General features: G+C 39.1%; 1 protein-coding gene across 3 annotated transcripts in view; it reads left to right on the forward strand.

Annotated features, from left to right (window-relative positions):
- DENND5A (DENN domain containing 5A) overlaps positions 1 to 21,966 on the forward strand; it is a 94,076-nt gene that overhangs the window by 55,784 nt on the left and 16,326 nt on the right. For all 3 annotated transcript variants that reach the window (XM_052652354.1, XM_052652356.1, XM_052652355.1), the window contains 7 exons: positions 5,832 to 6,149; positions 7,286 to 7,501; positions 7,987 to 8,221; positions 11,010 to 11,160; positions 11,833 to 11,926; positions 14,974 to 15,105; positions 16,980 to 17,132. In XM_052652354.1, coding sequence (XP_052508314.1) covers positions 5,832 to 6,149; positions 7,286 to 7,501; positions 7,987 to 8,221; positions 11,010 to 11,160; positions 11,833 to 11,926; positions 14,974 to 15,105; positions 16,980 to 17,132 — 1,299 coding nt within the window. The remainder of the gene's footprint in view (positions 1 to 5,831; positions 6,150 to 7,285; positions 7,502 to 7,986; positions 8,222 to 11,009; positions 11,161 to 11,832; positions 11,927 to 14,973; positions 15,106 to 16,979; positions 17,133 to 21,966) is intronic.

Below are 21,966 nucleotides of genomic sequence, written 5' to 3' on the forward strand. Positions count from 1 at the left end.
TTAGCTATATGGACAGGGCTTGTGAGGCAGGTGATTTTCAAGACTAGATGATTTAATTCTGTCTTTACTGTATTTTTAAATTGCTTGATCCAAAGGCATTTATGATTTTAAAATCTTCAAGGAATAAATGTAAAAGTAGGTGTTATTTTTAGGTGTTAAACATGTATTAGCTCTTTAACAAGGAAGGAAGGGTTCAAAGTTGTTTTCTAGTGGAGGAACTCTGGAAAGTGGAATTTAAAGTGATTCTTCTAATTTTTGAATCTTGGTTATGGGAAAGTTCTCTTTAGTTATGGATTTGTTAATGGAGTAATTTATGCACTCAACAAATGTGTATTGAATGAATGCATACATGGCACATGGACATGTTAAAACATGAAGTTTTCATAGATTGAAAGTCTGTGAAATAGTTAGATAAAGCTGGACTTACCATATGGTCTTCCTACCTCCTAGAATATAAGACTTACTGATACAGGGATAAATAGCAGAAACAGTGGAACAGCATTTTGATACATAATAATACATATGATGCCAAAGAACTTTTTAGTAATGGAGCTGGAAAAATTGCTTGTCCATAGGAAAAAAAGATTCTTACCTTAATCGGATAACAAAGTCAACTTGAGATGGAATAAGCATTTAAATGTCAAAAGCAAAAATTTAAATCTTCTAAAAGAAAATGTTAATACAGTCTTGATCTCAGGGTAGGGACTTTGTGAACAAGATGAAGAAAACACTTTCCATAAAATAAAAGATTGACAAATTTGATTTTTTTAATTAAGAAAGACATTTTAAAATGAAAAGATAAAAGCTAGGAGAAGATATGTGTAGGACACATACAGCCTTTAAAGAGTTAGCATCAAGAGATTATAAAGAACTTTTGCAAATCGGTAAGAAGATGAGCAACCCAATAGATAAATGGGCTAAACATATGAAGAGGGATTGCATGAAAAATACACATTTCTTGTAATCAGGATCTTTGTAGCTCAGTCGGTAAAGAATTTGCCTGCAGTGCAGGAGACCCGGGTTCGATCCCTGGGTTGGGAAGATCCCCTGGAGAAGGAAATGGCAACCCACTCCAGTATCCTTGCCTGGAAAATCTCATGGACAGAGGAACCTGGTGGATTGCAGTCCATGGGGTCGCAAAGAGTCGGGCACGACTGAGCGAGAGGGATTGCATAAAAAATACACATTTCTTGTAATCAGGAAAGTGTGAATTAAATGTACCCACTCAAGTGGAAACAATGGAAACAGTATCTGACTTTATTTTCTTGTGCTCAAAATCGCTGCAAGTGGTGACTGCAGCCATGAAATTAAAAGATGCTCCTTGGAAGAAAAGCTATGACCAACCTAGATAGCATATTAAAAAGCAGAGACATAACTTTACTGACAAAGGTCCATCTAGTCAAAGCTGTGGTTTTTCCAGTAGTCATGTATGGATATGAGAGTTGAACCATAAAGAAAGCTGAGCACCAAAGGATGGATGTTTTTGAACTATGGTGCTAGAGAAGACTCTAGAGTCCCTTGGACTGCAAAGAGGTCAAACCCTAAAATCCTAAAGGAAGTCAGTCTTAAATATTCATTGAAAGGACTGATGCTGAAGCTCCAATACTTTGGCCACCTGATGCGAAGAACTGACTTATTAGAAAAACCCTGATGCTGGGAAAGATTGAAGGCAGGAGAAGAAGGGGACAACAGAGGATGAAATGGTTGGATGGCATCACTGACTTGATGGACATGAGTTTGAGCAAGCTCCGGGAGTTGATGATGGACAGGGAATCCTGGTGTGCTGCAGTCCATAGGGTCTCAAAGAGTTGGACACGACTGAGCGACTAAGCTGAACTTAAGTGGGTATATTAAGAAATCTGATGATACCAAGTTTTGGAAAATACTTGGATTATTAGTAGGATCACTGTAGATTGTTGGCAAAAATGTAAATTGTTATAAGCACTTTGGAACTCAGCTAGGACTTATCTTGTAAAATTGAATATTTGCATACCTTATGACATAGCAGTTTCACTCTTAGGATATAACCAAGAGAAGATCTTGCACATGTGTCCAAGCAAAAATGTATAAAAGTGTAAAAGCAATACACAGAAAGCTAGTTGAAGGCCTTTTGATGAGAAGATTGATAAATCGTTATATGTACACACAGTGGAATATTGTATAAGAGTGAAAATGAACAATGAGTAGTTACATAAAACAAAATGGGTGATTGTTAGTAACTTAATGTTGAGTGAAGAAAAGTAGTACCACAAGACTACTTAAAGAACAGTGATCCTTTTACAGAATTTAAAAACAAGCAAAAAATCTAAAGGCATATATACATATGTGATAAATGAAAAAAGGCAAAAAGATAACAAACATAGAATTCAGGATAGTGATTACCTGGGGGTGAAACTGTGTAGGTTGGGGAGAAGTACATTGGTAGATAAAAATATTGGTAATTTCTAGTTTCTGGGTTGGACTGGTTAAAAAATATAATGTCTTTAAGATTGTTCCCAGAAAGTTGTCAACTTACATTCCCAGTAATAGTCTTTGTTTCCTAGTAACTTTGCCAGCGTTGGACACTGTAAATCTTTTACCTTTTTGCTAACCTAGTAGGTAAAAAATATCTTGTTTGCATTTCTTGGTTTATTAGTAAAACTGAACATCTTTTCATATATTTGAAATTAACAGAAGCTTCTTCTGTTTACCTTTCATAGCCATTTTCCAGCTGGGTGAATTAGCTTTATCTCAATAATTTCTTTGAATATTAATCTTTTACGTGTTATGTATGACAATTATTATTTCCCAGATTATTAAAAAAGTTTTTTTAATGGCAGTATTTATACAAAGTTTTTAACCTTGTATAAAGTTTAAAGCTTCCCTCATAGCTCAGTTGGTAAAGAATCTGCCTGCAATGCAGGAGACCTGGGTTTGATTCCTGGGTTGGAAAAATCCCCTGGAAAAGGAAATGGCAACCCACTCCATTATTCTTCCCTGGAGAATTCCATGGACAGAGGAGCCTTGTAGGCTACAGTCCATGGGGTCATAAGAGTCAGACACGACTTAGCAACTAAACCACCATCAGCACCACCACCACCAAAGTTTAAAAAGCCCAACTCTCTACCCTAAGGCTTAATAGAAATCATTTATATTTTCTTTTAATACTTTTGTGAATGTTTTCATATTTTTTCACTTTTTGTTATGGAAAATGTTGAACATATGTAAAAATAGAGAGGCTAACATCCATCATTGCACAGTAATCATCAACTCATGGCCATTCTTCTTTCTGTATCCTCCACCCTTCCTCCATTTACCCTACTGGATGAACCCTACTGGATTATTTTGAAACAAATCTCACACAACATTATTATGTCATCATATATTTCATCTGTGTCTCTAAAAGGTGGAAATTCTTTTTTATGACATAAAGTGGCTTTATTTATATTTAAATCGTCAGTCTATCTCAAATTTGTTTTTGAGTATGGTATTATACTTTCAACATTTCTAAATGTCCATTTGTCCCCAAAACATTTATTGAACGATCCATCCACAATAGATTGGTCTATTCAAGACTATTCTTTTCCAACAGATTATTGTTTTACATTTGTATTAGAATCCAGCAAGGCAGTTCAGTTCAGTTGCACAGTTGTGTCTGACTCTTTGTGACCCCATGGACTGCAGCACGCCAGGCCTCCCTGTCCATCACCAACTCTTAGAGCTTGCTCAAACTCATATCCATTGAGTCAGTGATGCCATCCAACCATCTCATCCTGTGTTGTCCCTTCTCCTCCTGCCTTCAATCATTCCTAGCATCAGGGTCTTTTCAAATGAGTCAGCTCTGCGCATAGGTGGCCCAAGTACTAGAGCTTGAGCTTCAGCATCAGTCCTTCCAGTGAATATTCAGGACTGATTTTCTTTAGGATGGACTGGTTGGATCTCCTTGTTGTCCAAGGGACTCTCAAGAGTCTTCTCCAGCACCACAATTCAAAAGCATCAATTCTTCAGCACTTAGCTTTCTTTATAGTCCAACTCTCACATCTGTGCGTGACTACTGGTAAAACCAAAGCTTTGACTAGACGGACCTTTGTTGGCAAAGTAATGTCTCTGCTTTTGAATATGCTATCTAGATTGGTCATAACTTTCCTTCCAAGGAGCAAGCATCTTTTAATTTCATGACTGCAGTCACCATCTGCAGTGATTTTGGAGCCCAAGAAAAGAAAGTCTGTCACTGTTTCCATTGTTTCCCTATCTATTTGCCATGAAGTGATGGGATCAGATGCCATGATCTTAGTTTTCTGAATGTTGAGTTTTGAACCAAATTTTTCACTCTCCTCTTTCTCTTTCATCAAGAGGCTCTTTAGTTCTTTGCTTTCTGCCATAAGTGTGGCCTCAGAATTGGCTATTTTTTTCTTTTATTTTTATGGGTAAGATTCAGTCAGTTCATCAGATATGCCCTTCAAAAAAGTAAAAATCTTTCTGGGATTTAAAACCATTTTACATTAAATTTATAAATGTGGAGATAATTAGCATCTTTTCATTATGGAATTTTCCTATTTAATAATATATAGTGTGTACTTGTGTGTATATTCATTTATTGAAATTTTATATTCTGCAGTGATAATAACAGTGTCGATTGACATTTATTGTATACTAACACTGTCCTAAATCCTTGATGTTGGTTGTCTCTTTATCCTTGTTATAACAAATGCTTAATTAAGCACATAATAATACTCTGCAGTGAAGCAAATGACAATTGTCTTGGCAATTGGTTCATGGTTATAAGATAAATATACAAAGGTACTTGGCAACGGGTTCATGTTTATAAGATAAATATACAAAGATAGAAGACTCTTCTAATTTATAGCTGCATTTCTCAAAAATTCCAGCATGGTTGAGAACTATGAAATATTTAAGTTAAACTGAACAAGAAATGTATAAGACCTCTTAGGAGAAGAGTGGATGTCTTGGCAATTGGTTCATGGTTATAAGATAAATATACAAAGATAGAAGACTTTTCTAATTTATAGCTGCATTACTCGAGAATTCCAACATGGTTGAGAACTATGAAATAGTTAAACTGAACAAGAAACATATAAGACCTCTCAGGAGAAGAGTGGATGGTTAAGAGCTTGAGGGTACGACTTAAGTCAGGCTAGCTGAGTTCAAATCCCGGCTGTACTACTTACTAGCTGTGTGACTTTGGACAAGTTACTTAACCTCTCTGTGTCAGTTTGTCTGTAAAATAAAGATAACTATTGCCAGGTTGCTTTTTGTTTACCTAGATTACCTACCTCCCCAGCAGTGTATGAAAGTACTGTTTCTCTGTATCCTCTCAGAAGCAGTCTTAAAAACAGAAGAAAGCACAGAAATCAAGACCAGCCATCAAATCTTACAAATCAGGAATGAGGCTCAGAAGGGAATACTGGCATGCTCAGGGCCATATAGGGAGATAGTGACAGAGTCAGATCTGGGACCCAGACTTTCTGACACTCTCCTAGTATTCTTTCTACTGTTGTAAGGATTTGTGAGTTCAATAAATATTCTATGAGCATTTACTATGAGAATTTGGTGCTAGATGCTAAGCATCTATGTACTTATATAATCCTTATCACTAAGATAAGTATTTTTATCTTCATTTTATAACTGAGGAAACAGAGTTTCATAACTTTCCCAAGATCCCAAGACTGGAAAGCATCAGGGCAGGATTGGAACTCAGGTCAACCTCCTTCCACCCCGTCTTTATGCCACACCTAATTTATGCCCATTGCAGATGTTTGCTATTTCCTCTCTTCATAATTCCTCTAAATAACTCGAGTTGTTCACAGTCCTCCTCCTGTTTTGACTACCAGGCTAACCTCTGCTTTGTGGACATTGACAACCACTTCATTGAGTTACCAGAGGACTTGCCTCAGTTTCCCAACAAATTGGAGTTTGTCCAGGAAGTCTCTGAGATTCTCATGGCATTTGGCATTCCCCCTGAAGGAAACCTTCACTGTAGCGAGAGCGCTTCCAAGCTGAAGAGGCTCCGGGCCTCTGAGCTCGTCTCTGACAAGAGGAATGGAAATATTGCAGGCTCCCCTTTACATTCCTATGAGTTCCTCAAGGAGAATGAAACTATCGCCCGCCTGCAGGCCTTGGTCAAGAGGACTGGGGTGAGCCTGGAGAAGGTAAGATGTTGTATATGGGTCTGAGCTAAGGTGTCAAATAAAGTATAGGGTAAGAAAGTACCCAGTTCAGGGCAGTGCATACCTGTGAATAGTGAAAGGATGCTCTGTGTGGAAGACCCTGGATTTGGCTCTGGCAAACATGATCCCCCATGTGAATGCTACTTGAATCTAAATCTGGGTAGCTTTTCACTTTGGACATCAAGGAGAAACTGCTGTCATTCTCTAAACACTGCAGCAGAGAGACTTAGAGGGATGATGGTGGTAGTCTGAGTTTGGGCCTCTTTCAGATCCATTGCCATGTGAATGTCATAGCAACCTGGAGCACATAGAGCAGGAATTGTTGACTTAGAGAGCATGAGTGTTTTGCTTAAGATTAAATGCCTCTATGTGGTTGACTTGAAGTTAGAACCTGGTCCTCTTGAATTCTAGTCCTCTGCTCTTCCTGGGGATGTATTAGCTTTCCATTGCCTGACTTTGATGAGACTGTCTGCTTTCTGTAGTTGTTTACTCATCTCTTCACCCTCTGCATTCTCACTGTTATATCACTTTCTTAAATTACATATAAACAAAATAGGATAATCATTTTGTTGGGCTTTTTCTTTTTCTTTTTTTTAGTGCAGTGTGAAATGTCATTTTCCTGGTTTGTTAGTAGCGCAGATATTAAAAAAGAAAAATAACGGCCAGTTAAAGAAGAGCAGAGAAATATTTAGAGAGGTTTACAAGGTTAAAAGAGACCAGTAAGGAAAAATTTTAGGGAGAAAGGGAACGTAAATATGGGGGAGAAAAAGAGATGAAAGGAGAATGAGAGTCTGACCTAGGTGCTTTACATTATCATTTTCTTGTTGCCTTCCCAAATTCCTTCTTTCCTGACCCTTGAGATAACTAGTGCCTTTTCTTCTAATGCTATTTCTCTGCCTGTAATGAGTTTCTCTCCACTTTCATTGAGTTGCTGGATTCCTGCAAGTGGAACACCCTCATTTATCTCTTCTTCATGTCAGATTTCCTTTCTTTTTTTCCCCCCCATTTTTTCTCTTTTGAATGACTCTTGTGGGGAAAAAAGGATAATTTGCCTTTCTTTGGGATAAAAAGAAAAACTCGGGTGTTCTCAACTGTTTTATTTTGTTTTGTTTTTGTAGCTGGAAGTGCGTGAAGACCCCAGTAGCAATAAGGATCTCAAAGTTCAGTGTGATGAAGAAGAACTTGGGATTTACCAGCTAAACATTCAGATCCGGGAAGTTTTTGCAAATCGTTTCACTCAGATGTTTGCAGATTATGAGGTGTTTGTCATTCAGCCCAGCCAGGATAAGGAATCCTGGTTTACCAACAGAGAGCAGATGCAAAATTTTGATAAAGTAAGTATTAATATAGTCCTGCTGGGGAGGTGGTTAGAAATGAGAACATTTAAAGATGTGACTGAATATGAGTTTTTCTTCCATAAAACGTGCTGGAAACAAGTTCTCGGTCCTTCTGATGTTGGTAAAATGTTTGGTTGCTTTAGAGCAGAGTGCTGGTTATTGGCTATCAGGTGATTTACCTTCAGTCAGAGCTCTCTTAGGCAAAGATGCACACGCAGGTTGAACATTAGGATTCTGCGAACGTTGATTGCCACAGTAGGTTACCTGAGTAAGTTTAGGCCAGTGTGTCAAAGTTGCAGGATATTTGAAATATATAACTTTTTTAAAATGATGAGGTTTTGCGCTTTGCTTTTTATAAAGACCTGGGAAGCTTCAGAGAACAGTTAACCTATTGAATCTCATGGGTATGTAGGCTTGGTTGATTGAGGCTGACATGACCTCTTCCCTCTTGATGACACTCTGTTTCCTTTTGGTCCCACCAGGCATCTTTTCTGTCAGATCAGCCTGAGCCCTACCTGCCTTTCCTCTCAAGATTCTTGGAGACTCAGATGTTTGCTTCTTTCATTGACAACAAAATCATGTGTCATGACGATGATGATAAAGATCCTGTGCTCCGGGTGTTTGACTCCCGAGTAGACAAGATCAGGCTGTTGAATGTTCGGACACCTACTCTGCGCACATCCATGTACCAGAAGTGTACCACTGTGGAAGAAGCAAGTGAGGCCTCCTTGTTGCTAGCTTTCTAGCCTCTTGGATTATATCACTAACGTGTCCTTATTCCTAAATATGCCAGCTTCTTTCTCTTGTTTTCTGCTTTTGCATAAGTTGTTTCCATTGCCTGCAATGCTTTCCTCTGTCTTTTTTGCCTGGCAAACTTTTTCTCATCCTTTAACACTGTGTCGGTTAAGAATGAGTCCTCCTATAAGTACTAGAGAATCTAATTAGCAGCTCATTAAATAAATGGGAGTTACTGTTCTCAAATTATCAAGAAGGGCAGAACTGGTGGTGGTTCGGCTGCTCAGCATTGTAATCAGGAAATGAAATTCTATCTTTTCACTCCAATATTCTTAACATGTTGACTTTTTATTATATTCATGCTTATTGCCTCATTGTTACAAGAGGCCTTCTATGTTCAAATTCAGGGCAAAGGGGAAAGTTGCTGCCAGCTGTATTGTCCCTCTTATATCAGAAAGCGAAAGCTTTCCCAGAAATTCCCAACAACTTCTGTTGTCTCATAAAAGCATATTATGTGACTACCGTTAAGTGCAAGGGAGGCTATGAAAGTGAGTATTGACCTGGTATAATGTTAGCCCAAACTGTATTGAGATTCTGTTAGCAAGAAAGAAGGGGTGAGTGAGTTATGGGTAAGTAAGCTGCTAACAGAAATCCAGCTGATGTTTCTCTTCCTCTGGAGCCTTCTCTGATGCTCTCAGGCTGAGTTGATTTCTTCGCTAAGCTCTGTAGTACCTTGTTCTTGCCTCCCTTTTATAATCTCTGTTCTAAGGTATCATTATCAGGGAGCAATTTAAGATCTGAGACTGTATTTACTCATTGTCTTACTCCTAGTCCTCTAACGTTGTACCTGGAACATATAGATGTTAAATGTTGTTTGCTACTTGCATGGTGGAGTACACCTTTTTGTTCATAGAGATTCTGTCTGGATCAGTTTAACTAGAGAATAGTCTCAGCCTGAGGTGTCAAACTAAGTAGTGTGCTCACTTCTGTGAGTGATATTCAGTGTCCTTGTAGCTTGTTGGTATGTTTTGTTTGTTCATTTACTAAATGTAAATACTTCGTGCCCAGTGTATGGTAAGTGCTCACCAAGTATTTACCAAATGAATGAATGAAGGTGCCAAGCATTTTTTTAGGTTTTGAAGATACAAGTGGTGACTGGCTTCCTCAACGTTATGCTTGGTTGCCTTCTGACTTTATCTTTCAGCTCATGCTCTAGGCCTTTCATTAAGATGATAGTCCTCTTGGCCAAGACTTGAGGACATGTTGCCCATGCAGGTGGAGTACTCTGACATAGTTATCTTTGCCTCCTAGAGCACATCCAGTTTCAGATTCCAGAACCCTGCCTAAGGTTTTGGTCCTGGGGAGCAAAGTGATCTCCTAAACCATCACTTTAAAGCAGGACTTCCCAATCTTTTCATGTTGTGTTATACTTGAAAATGACAATATTTATATATGGCTTTGAGAGCCCAGGTCTACCACTTAAGGCCAAGAAGCCTTGAATTTGGGCCTGCTTGGTCAGGATGCATGTCCTCTCCCCAGAGGACTCACATCCTGAAGTGTTCTCCAGGTCTACCCATTACAGCTGGTCAGGCTGGTCCCCCACAGAGCAGGGATTGCATGCCCGCACATGTGTGGCCTTGGCACTGTGTGCAGAGCTGGCCTGCCTGGGTATGTGTTTCTGTAGCCAAGAGTGTCCAGAGCAGGAGCCTGCTTTTGTAGATAGCTCTGTGGTGTCAGAGGGCTTCCCAGGTGGCACTAGTGGTAAAGAGCCTGCCGGCTAATACAGGTGGCATCAAAGATGCAGGTTTGACCCCTGTGTCGGGAAGATCCCCTGGAGGAGGAAATGGCAACCCACTCCAGTGGTGTTGCCTGGAGAATCTCATGGACAGAGGAGCCTGGCAAGCTATAGTCCATAGAGTCACAAAGAGTCAGACACAACTGAAGCAACTTAACGTAACATTGTGGGGCTAAAGGGAGGAGTCTGCTTATACTAGAGACTGAAATGAGAGGCTGTAGTGACTTGAGACCTTCTCCTACCCAGAGGTTGAGGCAGTCAGTTCTCAGCCCATCTGTAATCCATTTGTTGAATACCAAATACTGATATGAATTACACTGGCCTCATTTGTGGCCAGGACATGAATTCTTGTGGTCTTGTTAGAATGTGGGGTTTGGGATATGGAAAGAGAGCTAACTAACCCTTGTTTCTGTGACTCCTTTCAGAAAAATGAGTATCAAAGACCCTCCACGCAACTACACACTCTGTTCCCAGGAGTAATGCCATTGGTATATTCCTGAGATATATAATCCAATAATGCTTGTTCAGGGTTCTTCCTGCTGGCTTCAGATTTCTAGCCTAGAGTAGCTCAGCTACATCATCTCATTCTGCATGGACATCTCAGTTTCTTGAATCAGTGTGATTGGAAAATGGTAAAAACATAGCTAATGGCGACTTTTTAGAGATTCTTTAAAACGTGACATTTAGAGGGGATCTTGGAAATTCTTTTTTAAAGAATGAAGTTCCACAAATTTTGGTATCTTATGTTTTCCTTTTTATTTAGCTCAAAATACTTTATTTCCTTTTTTGATTTGCCTTTTGACTCCTGGTTTATTTAGAAATGTGTTATTAGTTTTAAGGTATTAATGATTGTTGTTGGTCACAGGACTTAACTTTGTCTGAATCAAGTTATTTCAGATTTATTGAGACTTATTTTATGGCCCAGAATTTGATACATTTTTTAAAGTACTGGACTTTTTTTTCATTCTTATCCAGAGAAAGCAATTGAGCTGCGACTGGCAAAAATTGATCATACTGCAATTCACCCCCATTTACTTGACATGAAGATTGGACAAGGGAAGTATGAACCAGGCTTCTTCCCTAAGCTACAGTCTGACGTGCTTTCCACTGGGCCAGCCAGCAACAAGTGAGTCAACCCCAGAGATTCCCCACAGTGGTAATATAGTATCTGAACCTAGACTGTCATTTCCAGAAGACCTTGACTTTTGTAAAGCAAATGTGGAGAAGATACAAACTGTCCAGATTGTTCACTTGTTTAAACAAGGAAACAGGTGACAGAGCATCATCAGCTCCCGTCTCCACTGTGCAAATTGGGATAGCTCCATGTATCAGGACCTGTAAAAGGCCAGACTGCAGATGGGTTGAAATCATCTGCAAATCTCATAACTGGGCCCGCACAGCACCTAGCTAGCACTGTAAGTGGTGGAGTAGAGTAAGTGGTGGTTGAAATAATTGGAGTCTGACCTGAAACTCAGTAACTTAGCAGAATTGTTTTTTCTTCGTTAACTTTTGGAGATAAGTTTATCGAAGGCCAGGCAGAGATGAGTGAAAATAGTTTTGGATCTGTAAGTGAAGTTTCTGTAGATGTTTCAAGAGAGAGAACGTCTTGGTTCCTTGGAAAGATATCTCTTTATTGCCCAGTCACTGATCTTTAACCTGCCCTTATATCAAGGTTTGAGCTACCTCTGGTGACTTCTTGGTAGCTTCCCATTGGTCCCTAGATGTTTAAGTTTTCTCCTGTAAGTTGACCTTACTTTCTTAGCAGAATATTCTTAATTGTCTGCTTTGATTCTGTCAGGTGGACAAAAAGGAATGCTCCTGCCCAGTGGAGGCGTAAAGACCGGCAGAAGCAGCACACAGAACACCTGCGTTTAGACAATGACCAGAGAGAGGTAAGACACCTTGAATGATAAGAAACGACCCTGTTACCGTGCTGTACCCTGCTTCTCTTTACGTCCTTGGTTTCTGATCTGATTCAAACATCCTTCCCACAGGGATGGGTTAATAATGAGTGAGTTCCTGATACCTGATATGGGCCTGGCTTGTGACAAATCTAGGATGTACAGTGGTTCACAAGTGGCAGCAGCCGCTAACCACATGCATCCTCTCCCTGAGCCAGACTTGCACTTGTGTTTAGTGATGCTCCCAGTACTTGGAAGAAAGCCTTTCACTGTTGTTTCAGTAGTCACTCGTGCATGATACTCACTCTCTCCCAGGTGTAGGGAGAGTGGTAGGGGTGACAGGAACATCAGGAGGTAAGATTCTACAACTTGGAAAAATTACTTTGAAAATTCTTGAGGCTTTTGTATGTGTCTGGTTTGATAGAAATTAATTTGTGAGATGGAGGAAAAGCTGAACTTGGGTTAATGCTGTGAATCTCTGAACATGGGGAGGAGAAGCCTTTTTTACCTATTTGTTTTCTTCATCTTAATTTAAAACAGGTAATCTTGACTTTTTTCTCAGAGGAGCCAAGGGAATATTTTTATCAGGTGCCTGGGGATTGAGGATTCTTCAGTTGACCTGAGTCCTCATTGCTTGTAAGCAGAGTTTCTCAGCACTGCTATAACTTGTTCCCTGTAAAGTTTCTAGTTATAAACCTCAAGTTGCAGACCCTGCCTTACTGAGTTGCAGTGAAGTTGTGAAAATGGAGCTTAAGCTTCAGAAACCTATTTCAGCAACTTCTCTTTAAGAAAAGACCCTGCAGTTTGCATTTTATACAAAGTCAAGCATATTATACAAAATAAAGCATATTATTTTCATATGTGTCTAGCACCTCAGTGGATGGGAAAATATTTTGCTTTTGCTGTTTTTTAAATGAATAAATTAAAATTGCAAAGTATGGTCATGAATTTTTAACTGCTGGTTTATAGGGTACAGTTGCACTTAGTGTTTTTGTGAGGATGGCATAATGGGTGTAGGGTGTGGGTGTTATTTTTAAAGTTCTCCTCTAGGTCTTCTACCTAACCTCCATAATATTTCTTTCAGCAAGGTTTATTGAGCACGTTTTCTTGGTCAAAATCACTTAGTAAACACTTTGAAATATAAAAATAACAAGGAGATAGCCTTGTCCTCAGGGAATGCCAGTTTATTAAGGGGGCAAAGGTAGGTATGCAGCTGTCTTTAGTAGAAGAGTTTTTTGAAAGAGCTGTATGGGAGGCATGCCAGTGTTTGATTACTGATTAGAGAAAATAGAGTTCCATTCTGTCTGGGATAATCTCACACAAGACTGCTTAGAGGAACTAGCATCTGTTTTAGTCTTAAGGGTGATAGGATTGTTAGGAACAGAGATGAGCATTGCAAGTAGAGGAGATGGCAGGACCCAAAGTGTGGTGGTGGATTGTGTAAAGGAGACTGTGGGCAGAATATTTTGGAAGCAAGAGGTACTGGAGGAAGCTAGCGAGTTAGAAAGCAGATAGCAGTAGTGCAGGTGATAGTCATTGAAGCCTAATCTTGAGGGTTGATAGTCGGGGCAGAAGGAGGGGCCAGAAACTAGAATGGACAGAACTGTACTTCTGGAATAAACATGGGCAAGAAAGAAGTTGGGTACAAATGTTGGTTGTGAAACGGGGGTACCGAGAAGGTGTCAGCGTACAGTTTGTTGCATTGATGTGGGTTCTGTGTTAAAACACAGCATGTGGGGAATCACCAGCAAATTATAGAAAAGCAGAAAATGCAGTTGTTTTGAGTGTGCACTCATGCGAGATGCCGGACTGGGTGAATCACAAGCTGGAATCAAGATTGCCAGGAGAAATACCAGCAACCTCAGATATGCAAATGATACTACTATAATGGCAGAAAGTGAAGAGGCACTAAAGAGCTTCTTGATGAAAGTGAAAGAGGAGAGTGAAAAAGCTGGCTTAAAACTCAACATTTAAAAAACTAAGATCATGGTATCTGGTCCTATCACTTTATGGCAAATAGATGGGGAAAAAGTGGAAGCAGTGACAGATTTTATTTTCTTGGGCTCCCAAATCACTGCAGATGGTGATTGTAGCCATGAAATTAAAAGATGCTGACTCCTTGGAAGAAAAGCTATGACAAACCTAGATAGCATATTAAAAATCAGAGACATCACTTTGCCAACAAAGGTCTGTCTAGTCAAAGCTGTGGTTTTTCCAGTAGTAGTGTACGAATGTGAGTGTTGGACCATAAGGAAGGCTCAGTGTTGAAGAATTGATGCTTTCAAATGGTGGTGCTGGAGCAGACTCTTGAGAGTCCCTTGGACAGCTAGGAGATCAGACCAGTCAATCGTAAAGGAAGTCAGCCCTGAATATTCATTGGAAGGACTCATGCTGAAGCTCCACTGCTTTGACCACTTGATGCGAAAAGTGGACTCATTAGAAAAGACAATGATGCTGGGAAAGATTAAAGGTAAAAGGTAAAGGGAGTGGCAGATGATGAGATGATTAGCGTCACTGACTCAATGGGTATGAATCTGAGCAAACTCCAGGAGATAGTGAAGAACAGGGGAGCTTGGCGTGCTGCAGTCCACGGGGTCACAAAAAGTCTGAGACAACTTTACAACAGTTTAGCAAAGATGGATATCTTTGATATGAGCAGAGGGATTAAATTCCTCCCAACTTGGTGGGGAAAATGATTTTTCTCAATAGTACTCTGAGATTATAGTTGGTTTGTCCACGCATAGGAGTTTGCACACTCATACGTGTTGCAGCTGTGTGTTTTTTACCTTTTGTATCATTAAAGCCAAGATAATTCCAGCACTCAAGGAGTGCTTTACCTCAGAAAAAGAATTAGTTCACCCTGTTCTCTTAGTTTTCCCTAAGATACAAGTGTTGCTTTTCAAACTTTGTCCTGAGCCTGAGAATGAGGCAGTAAGATAGTGCAGGGTGGTAGTGCCCTCTTCAGGCACCCATCTGTACTGGTTGCCTGTGATTTGTATGCATGGGCACAAAGTCTTTGATTTTTCCTTTTGCTTTAGAAGTACATCCAGGAAGCCAGGAATATGGGCAGCACCATCCGCCAGCCCAAACTGTCCAACCTCTCCCCGTCAGTGATTGCCCAGACCAACTGGAAGTTTGTGGAAGGTCTGCTGAAGGAATGCCGCAACAAGGTGAGCTGTGGACTCTTTTGAATGTGTATTTTCCTTGGCAGCCAAGGCGAGACCAAGGCTTAGCTCTGACCATTCTGCTCTTGATTTTTAAAATATTGTTAATATAACATTGAGATAGTACTAGTGTTAAGGTCCTGTTAACTTGGAATTAGATGTATTTGTTTTCCATAAAATGTAACATTGATTGAGAGCAAGCATAGTTTGCTTGATAAAAATTTAATATGTATTCTTTAAAACTGAGAGACAGTGGTAGTTTTTAATTTTAGATATCTTGTGTTACTTAAAATCATTAGTTTTAATGTAGTTAAATTGTCAACAGATTCATTTTACACATATGCAGATATTTTTGCCTCTCTAATTTACTGATAACGCTGATCTCATGTGTCTACAAACAAAAGAATTCACTGAGTGCCTACTGTGTGTCAGACCAAAGTATGTTATTCAGTTTGTTGCTGTTTTTTGCCATTCTACAGGAATAGTAATTTTTTTAAAGGTACTTTATTGAGATGTAATTGATATATTAAAAATGACACACATTTATGTATACGTCTTAATCATTTTTTATTTTTGGAGGTATCTATAGGTGATTTAAAAATTAAAAAAAATTTTTTTAATGGAGAATAATTGCTTTACAATATTGGTTTCTGCCATATAGCAACACATATTGGCCATAGGTATACATATATCCATATGCATACACTGGTGATACCACTAGCACAATCAGGATGTCTGTCACTTCCAAAAATTTCCTTATATTCTTTTGCAGTTTTTTGTGTGTGTGTGCTTACGCAGCATGAGATTTATCACCTTAACATATTTTAAATTGCACAACGGATCTGTTTAGTGTGGATGAATTTCATAGACATAAAGTTGAATGAAAAAGAAAAGAAAATAAACTACATTGTTAATCATTTCCTTGTTTTTCTGTAGTTTTATTGTACAAGTCAGGACAGTGATCACTTCTAGAGTGGGAAGGTGATTGGAGAAGGCACGTAGGGTTCTTCAAAGGTATAGATGGGCATTGTTGTTTTTCTTAACCTCAGGTCAAGTTAGTTTAATAGTATACACTCACATAAACACATATATGTGTATGTATATGAGATATATTTCACAATAAAAATGTTAAAAATAGTAGCACTGGAAAAGAAATATGCCAAAGTGTTAAGAGTTGTTGCTTCTGCAAGGTAGAGTATGGGGTGATTTTTTCCTTGCTTAGATTTTTATATGTCACACATTATAACACAATTAAATCTTCCTTAAGAACTTGGATTCAATATTCAAGCAGCTTTAGATTCAAAGACCAGATCTGCTACTACTTAAAATAATATCTTCTTACAGAGCTATTTGGCTTAACTGAGATAATGTTATACTTAGTACAGTGCCTGGCACATAGTAATGAAACCATTATATAGCATGGTTTTTGTTTTACAGTGAGTGCATGAAAATTTTTTTACCTAAAAGTAAATTACTTCTTAACTTTTTATCCCCTTGGCAGCTACTTCAGATATATTTCTAGGATTAAATGCTTTTAAAAATTTGTTTAAAAGGTCAGTTAGGCAATGAGAATCAGAGAATGTCTGAGATGAGCATGACCAAAGGGTTTTAATCAACTCTTTTCATCTCATAAGTAAAAAAACTGAATCCTGAGTGATGAAATCACATGTCCACGGTCAGTGATTTCTGTGTTTTTATCTTCTTTAAAGAAGGCACTTTAATATATAACCTGACCGATATGGTGAAAAGTAAATACACTCTTTACCTGTGGGTCTTCCTCTCAACCCAACAGATGTACCTGGCAGGTGGGCACAAGCCTGTCTAGTTGAATGGGATCTGGCTAATGTGGGTATCTAATCTTACTGACTGATTTCTTATAGACCAAGAGGATGCTGGTGGAGAAGATGGGGCGAGAGGCTGTGGAACTAGGACATGGGGAAGTGAATATCACGGGGGTGGAAGAGAACACCTTGATTGCCAGTCTTTGTGACCTACTGGAAAGGATTTGGAGTCATGGGCTACAGGTGAAACAGGTAATGAAGTCTGGCCTCTCCCTTTGAGCAGACTGTCTTCCTGTTTTTGCATACTAGTTTCGCCACTTTTCCAGCTGGCTGGCTTTGAAGAATGTCATGTGGTGCTTGTGGAGTGAGACTTGGAATTGATTTTTTTTTGGTACAGAAAATTGTACACCTAATAAGTGTGAATTTTATGGTAATATGAATTATGTCTCAAAATTTTTTTTTTTTTCAATTCAAATAGGATCATCCTGTACATAATATTTTGGAACTTGTTTTTTCTTGCCTCAGAATGTCTTCTCCATGTTCTTAACTAATTTAGGTGACAGTATAAGAGCTGAGACTATAAATCAGATAGTCCTGGGTTTAATTCCTACTTTCAGTCTGTGAAACTGAGCACGGTACCTAGCTTCTGTAACATTCTCTTTCCTCGTGTCCATGATGGAATTGTAAAAGAACATACCTCCATAGGACTGTTATGAAGATTTGAAAAGATAATTTGAGTGAAGCACTAAGTTCAGAGCCTGTTAAAACTGGGAGGTTCTCTAAAAATGTTGGTGGTTATTCTTCTTCTAAAAGTTCAGTTTTAATGACTGTTTTCACTGTATACATGTGCAGTACTTAAATCAATCCTTTATTATTGGTTATCTAAGTTATTTCTGATTTATCAGTATTAAGAACAGCACTGTGATTATAAGCTTTTAAAAATGTTAGTAATTGTGTATCACATCCCTAAAATGTTGAGAGTTTTGTAGTAGAGCAGCAACACTGCTGCTGCTGCTGCTGCTGCTGCTAAGTCACTTCAGTCGTGTCCGATTCTGTGTGACCCCAGAGACGGCAGCCCACCAGGCTCCCCCGTCCCTGGGATTCTCCAGGCAAGAAGACTGGAGTGGGTTGCCATTTCCTTCTCCAAGGCATGAAAGTGAAGTCGCTCAGTCGTGTCCGACTTTTTGCGACCCCATGGACTGTAGCCTACCAGGCTCCTCCACCCATGGGATAGAGTACTGGAGTGGGTTGCCATTGCCTTCTCCTGAGCAGCAACACTATAGGCATTGAAATCAGAAAGACCTGGTTTTTAATCCTAGCTCCTCTTGGTAACTTTAAGTGACTTGCAATTTCTGAGTTTCGTCTTCCTTATCTGTACTACAGAGTTAATAAAACCTAGCTTTCAGGGTTGTTATGATAATTAGATATGGTTAAAAAAAAGTACCTGGCATGTGGTAGGTATGCAACATATAATAACTCTTATTATGCCAGGTTCCATGTGATGGATTTATGTTTCTTTCCTTTTCTCTGTAATAAATGAGTAGACTATATATGATCATTTTATCATTTCTTTTAAGTTTAGCAAGCCTGGTTATATAGTTGAGCCCTTTCAGTTTTTAAGTAAAATATATGCCCCCCCCCCGCCCCAGCCCCCAAACTTCTTATTCTCCATAAAAGTCTTTAGGGAATTAGTTATTAAAAAATAGTAATACCATATCATCACAGGTGTCTTAAACTTGTCCTCTGAGGCTTTGCAACCATATCCTTTAGGAATTCCCACAGCCTGGGGAATTTTGTTTGGAGCCCATTTGCTCCCCCTCAGTCTGGATAGACAGAGGCTACTTACTGGTGAGAAACCAGTACAGAATAGTGGGAGCTTTTCAATTGAGCTTCCATTTTGTTCTGAGTTCTGATTTCGGAGCTCTAAATGTGAAGCACTGACAGTGTCACAGAGGAATTGAAGATCCGTGCCTTCTGGCAGGGACACATGTTCAGCTGGGATTGAATACCTACAGTGTGTTCTCCTTAGGTCTCCATTTTGTTAACCTTCGTTTAGACCACTTTTCTCTCCTGATGAGAAGTTCTTCAGTTATGTTTCAGTCCAGGGATTATAACCTGGCTCCCTGGTCCCCTCAATAATGTACCCAACTCTCAAAGAGTGATCGTCTCAGTCCCCTCTGGGGGCACCTTGTTGAACAACTACTTACCTGCTTAGAAAGTCAAAGAGAACACAAACCGCAGTGTTTGCTGCTAGTCTCAGTTTGTTACCAGCTGCCTGCCTGAAAGGCTGCCAACAGCAGGTCCTCGTAAGAACCTGTGTTAACCTCACCACTCTCTTTGGCTTCTGGTGACATTTCCAAGGATGTGGACTTCCTTTAGTATATTTTTCTGAGGTTTGGTTTTTTCATACTGATTTAGTAACTGCTGTCATTTCAGGACTGATCAGTGAAAAGGGGTTGTTTCTCATCTTTCATGTGTGTGACATTCTTGGAGAATCTGGTGCTATATATTGTTTGGCCACATTCCCAAATGGGTAGCTGGGCTATATTGAATCTTGAAGCCACAGTCAGCCCCCTTGCAATCACTGAGCGCCTGGGTGTCCTGGCACTGTGGCTGGAGTTGCTCTTGCCTTTAGCCCTTTGGCATCATTACATGTGAGGACTCTGGTGACCAGCTGCATTTCTGTGTCACATCCAGACAGTTGTGTTAAAGGAGGCTGCCTCCTGAGTCTGCTTAGATTTAGGGGATACAGTGATGCATAAGGCAGTCTCTGCTTTTTCAGGAGTTAATAGTGGTTTTAGTAAATGGATGGATATATGGGTTTCTAGAAGTTAAATTAACTAAATCAAAGACCATGAATATTTTGAGCTCTCATACTGTCTTTTACTTTATAGTCTTAATAAACCAGTTCGTAACAGTATAAGAGTTTTAAGTCTCATTGATTTTGTTGAACATCTGTTTTCTCAAACATTTCGTATTTCAGTGAATTTAAAAAATGGTCTTTTCTAGTTGTGTGTTTTTTAAAAAACTGCCATTAAGGTTGTTGGGTTTTAAGTTGGTTAAATCTTGTAGGAAATCCAAACCTACAGAAAGTTCATGTCAACAGCTTGCTGATCTGTAGATGGGGGGTTTTTCCCATTCAAATGCTTGATTCTGCCCCCCCCCCAATCAGATCAATTGGTGGATAAAAATAAAACAGATCTTCCATATTCTCATGGGAAAAATCTTGAGACTTAATTCCCCAAATTCATTCCCAAATGTAAAATTTTCTTCAGAAAATACAGCTTCAGAAGCTAAATGTTCTCTTCCAGAAGCTCCATTTGTATAGCATCATTATTAACAGTAATGGTTCTAATATTAGCTGTACTTAAACTTGCATCACAATACTTACTAGTTATATGATCTTTTACAAGTTACTTAGTTGATTCTCAGTTTGTTCTTTTCTAAAGAAAATGAGGATAAATGTACCTACATTATAGGATTGTTGGAAGCATTAAATAAAATATTGTATTTTAAACTTTTAACATAGTGCTTAGTTCATAGAAAATGTCAAGACATGATAGTTTCTGTCATTATTACTCTTGTAAAATATAGAACTAAATCACTTGTAAAATGAACATAATAAATCCTACTATTAAAATTCTACTACATTTATATTATATCTGCTATGTGAGAATATTTATCATGAATCTGAAGTAAAAGTTTTAATCCTGTAACAAGTTAACATAGAGACAAGGGTCTCTATGTACAGAAGGATGACTAGACTAAGGATACAAAGCAGTTGCTAGGTGGCCAGCTGGGCTCACTTACTTTATAGGCAAATTGCTCCCTTAACACCAGGCTTGAAAATGTTATCCAGATTTGTGTCTTGGTAAAATGCAAAATGGTAAAGTAGGAAGTCAAGAAACACCTCGAGTAACAGGCAAATTTGGCCTTGGAGTACGGAATGAAGTAGGGCAAAGGCTAACAGAGTTTTGCCAAGAGAATGCACTGGTCATAGCAAACACCCTCTTCCAACAACACTAGAGAAGACTCTACACATGGACACCATCAGATGGTCAACACTGAAATCAGATTGATTATATTCTTTGCAGCCAAAGATGGAGAAGCTCTATACAGTCAGCAGAAACAAGACCAGGATCTGACTGTGGCTCAGATCATGAACTCCTTATTGCCAGATTCCAACTTAAATTGAAGAAAGTAGGGAAAACCACTAGACCATTCAGGTATGACTTAAATCCCTTACGATTATACAGTGGAAGTGACAAATAGATTTAAGGGACTCGATCTGATAGAGTGCCTGATGAACTATGGCCGGAAGTTTGTGACATTATACAGGAGAACAGGAATCCCCAAATAAAAGAAATGCAAAAAAGCAAAATGGCTGTCTGAGGAGGCCTTACAAATAGCTGTGACAAGAAGAGAATTGAAAAGCAATGGAGAAAAGGAAAGATATACCCATTTGAATGCAGTGTTCCAAAGAATAGGAGGGAGAGAGACGAAAGCCTTTCTCAGTGATCAGTGCAAAGAAATAGAGGAAAACAATGGAATGGGAAAGACTAGAGATCTCTTCAAGAAAATTAGAGATACCAGGGGAACATTTCATGCAAAGATGGGCACAATAAAGGGCAGAAATGGTATGGTCCTAACAGAAGCAGAAGATATTAAGAAGAGTTGGCAAGAATATACAGAAGAACTGAACAAAAAAGATCTTCATGACCCAGATAATCACGATGGTGTGATCACTTACCTAGAGCCAGACATCCTGTAATGTGAAGTCAGGTGGGCCTTAGGAAGCATCACTACGAACAAGATGAAGCTGTGAAAGTGCTGCACTCAATATGCCAGCAAATTTGAAAAACACAGCAGTGTCCACAGGACTGAAAAAGGTCAGTTTTCATTCCAGTCCCCCAAAATGGCAATGCCAAAGAATGCTCAAACTACCATACAGTTGCACTCATCTCACAGCCTAGTTACGAAATGCTCAAAATTCTCCAAGCCAGGCTTCAACAATACATGAACTATGAACTTCCAGATGTTCAAGCTGGTTTTAGAAAAGGCAGAGGAACCAGAGATCAAATTGCCA

The sequence above is a fragment of the Budorcas taxicolor genome, chromosome 15 (assembly GCF_023091745.1).
Source record: "Budorcas taxicolor isolate Tak-1 chromosome 15, Takin1.1, whole genome shotgun sequence".
NCBI classification, from domain to species: Eukaryota; Metazoa; Chordata; class Mammalia; order Artiodactyla; family Bovidae; genus Budorcas; species Budorcas taxicolor.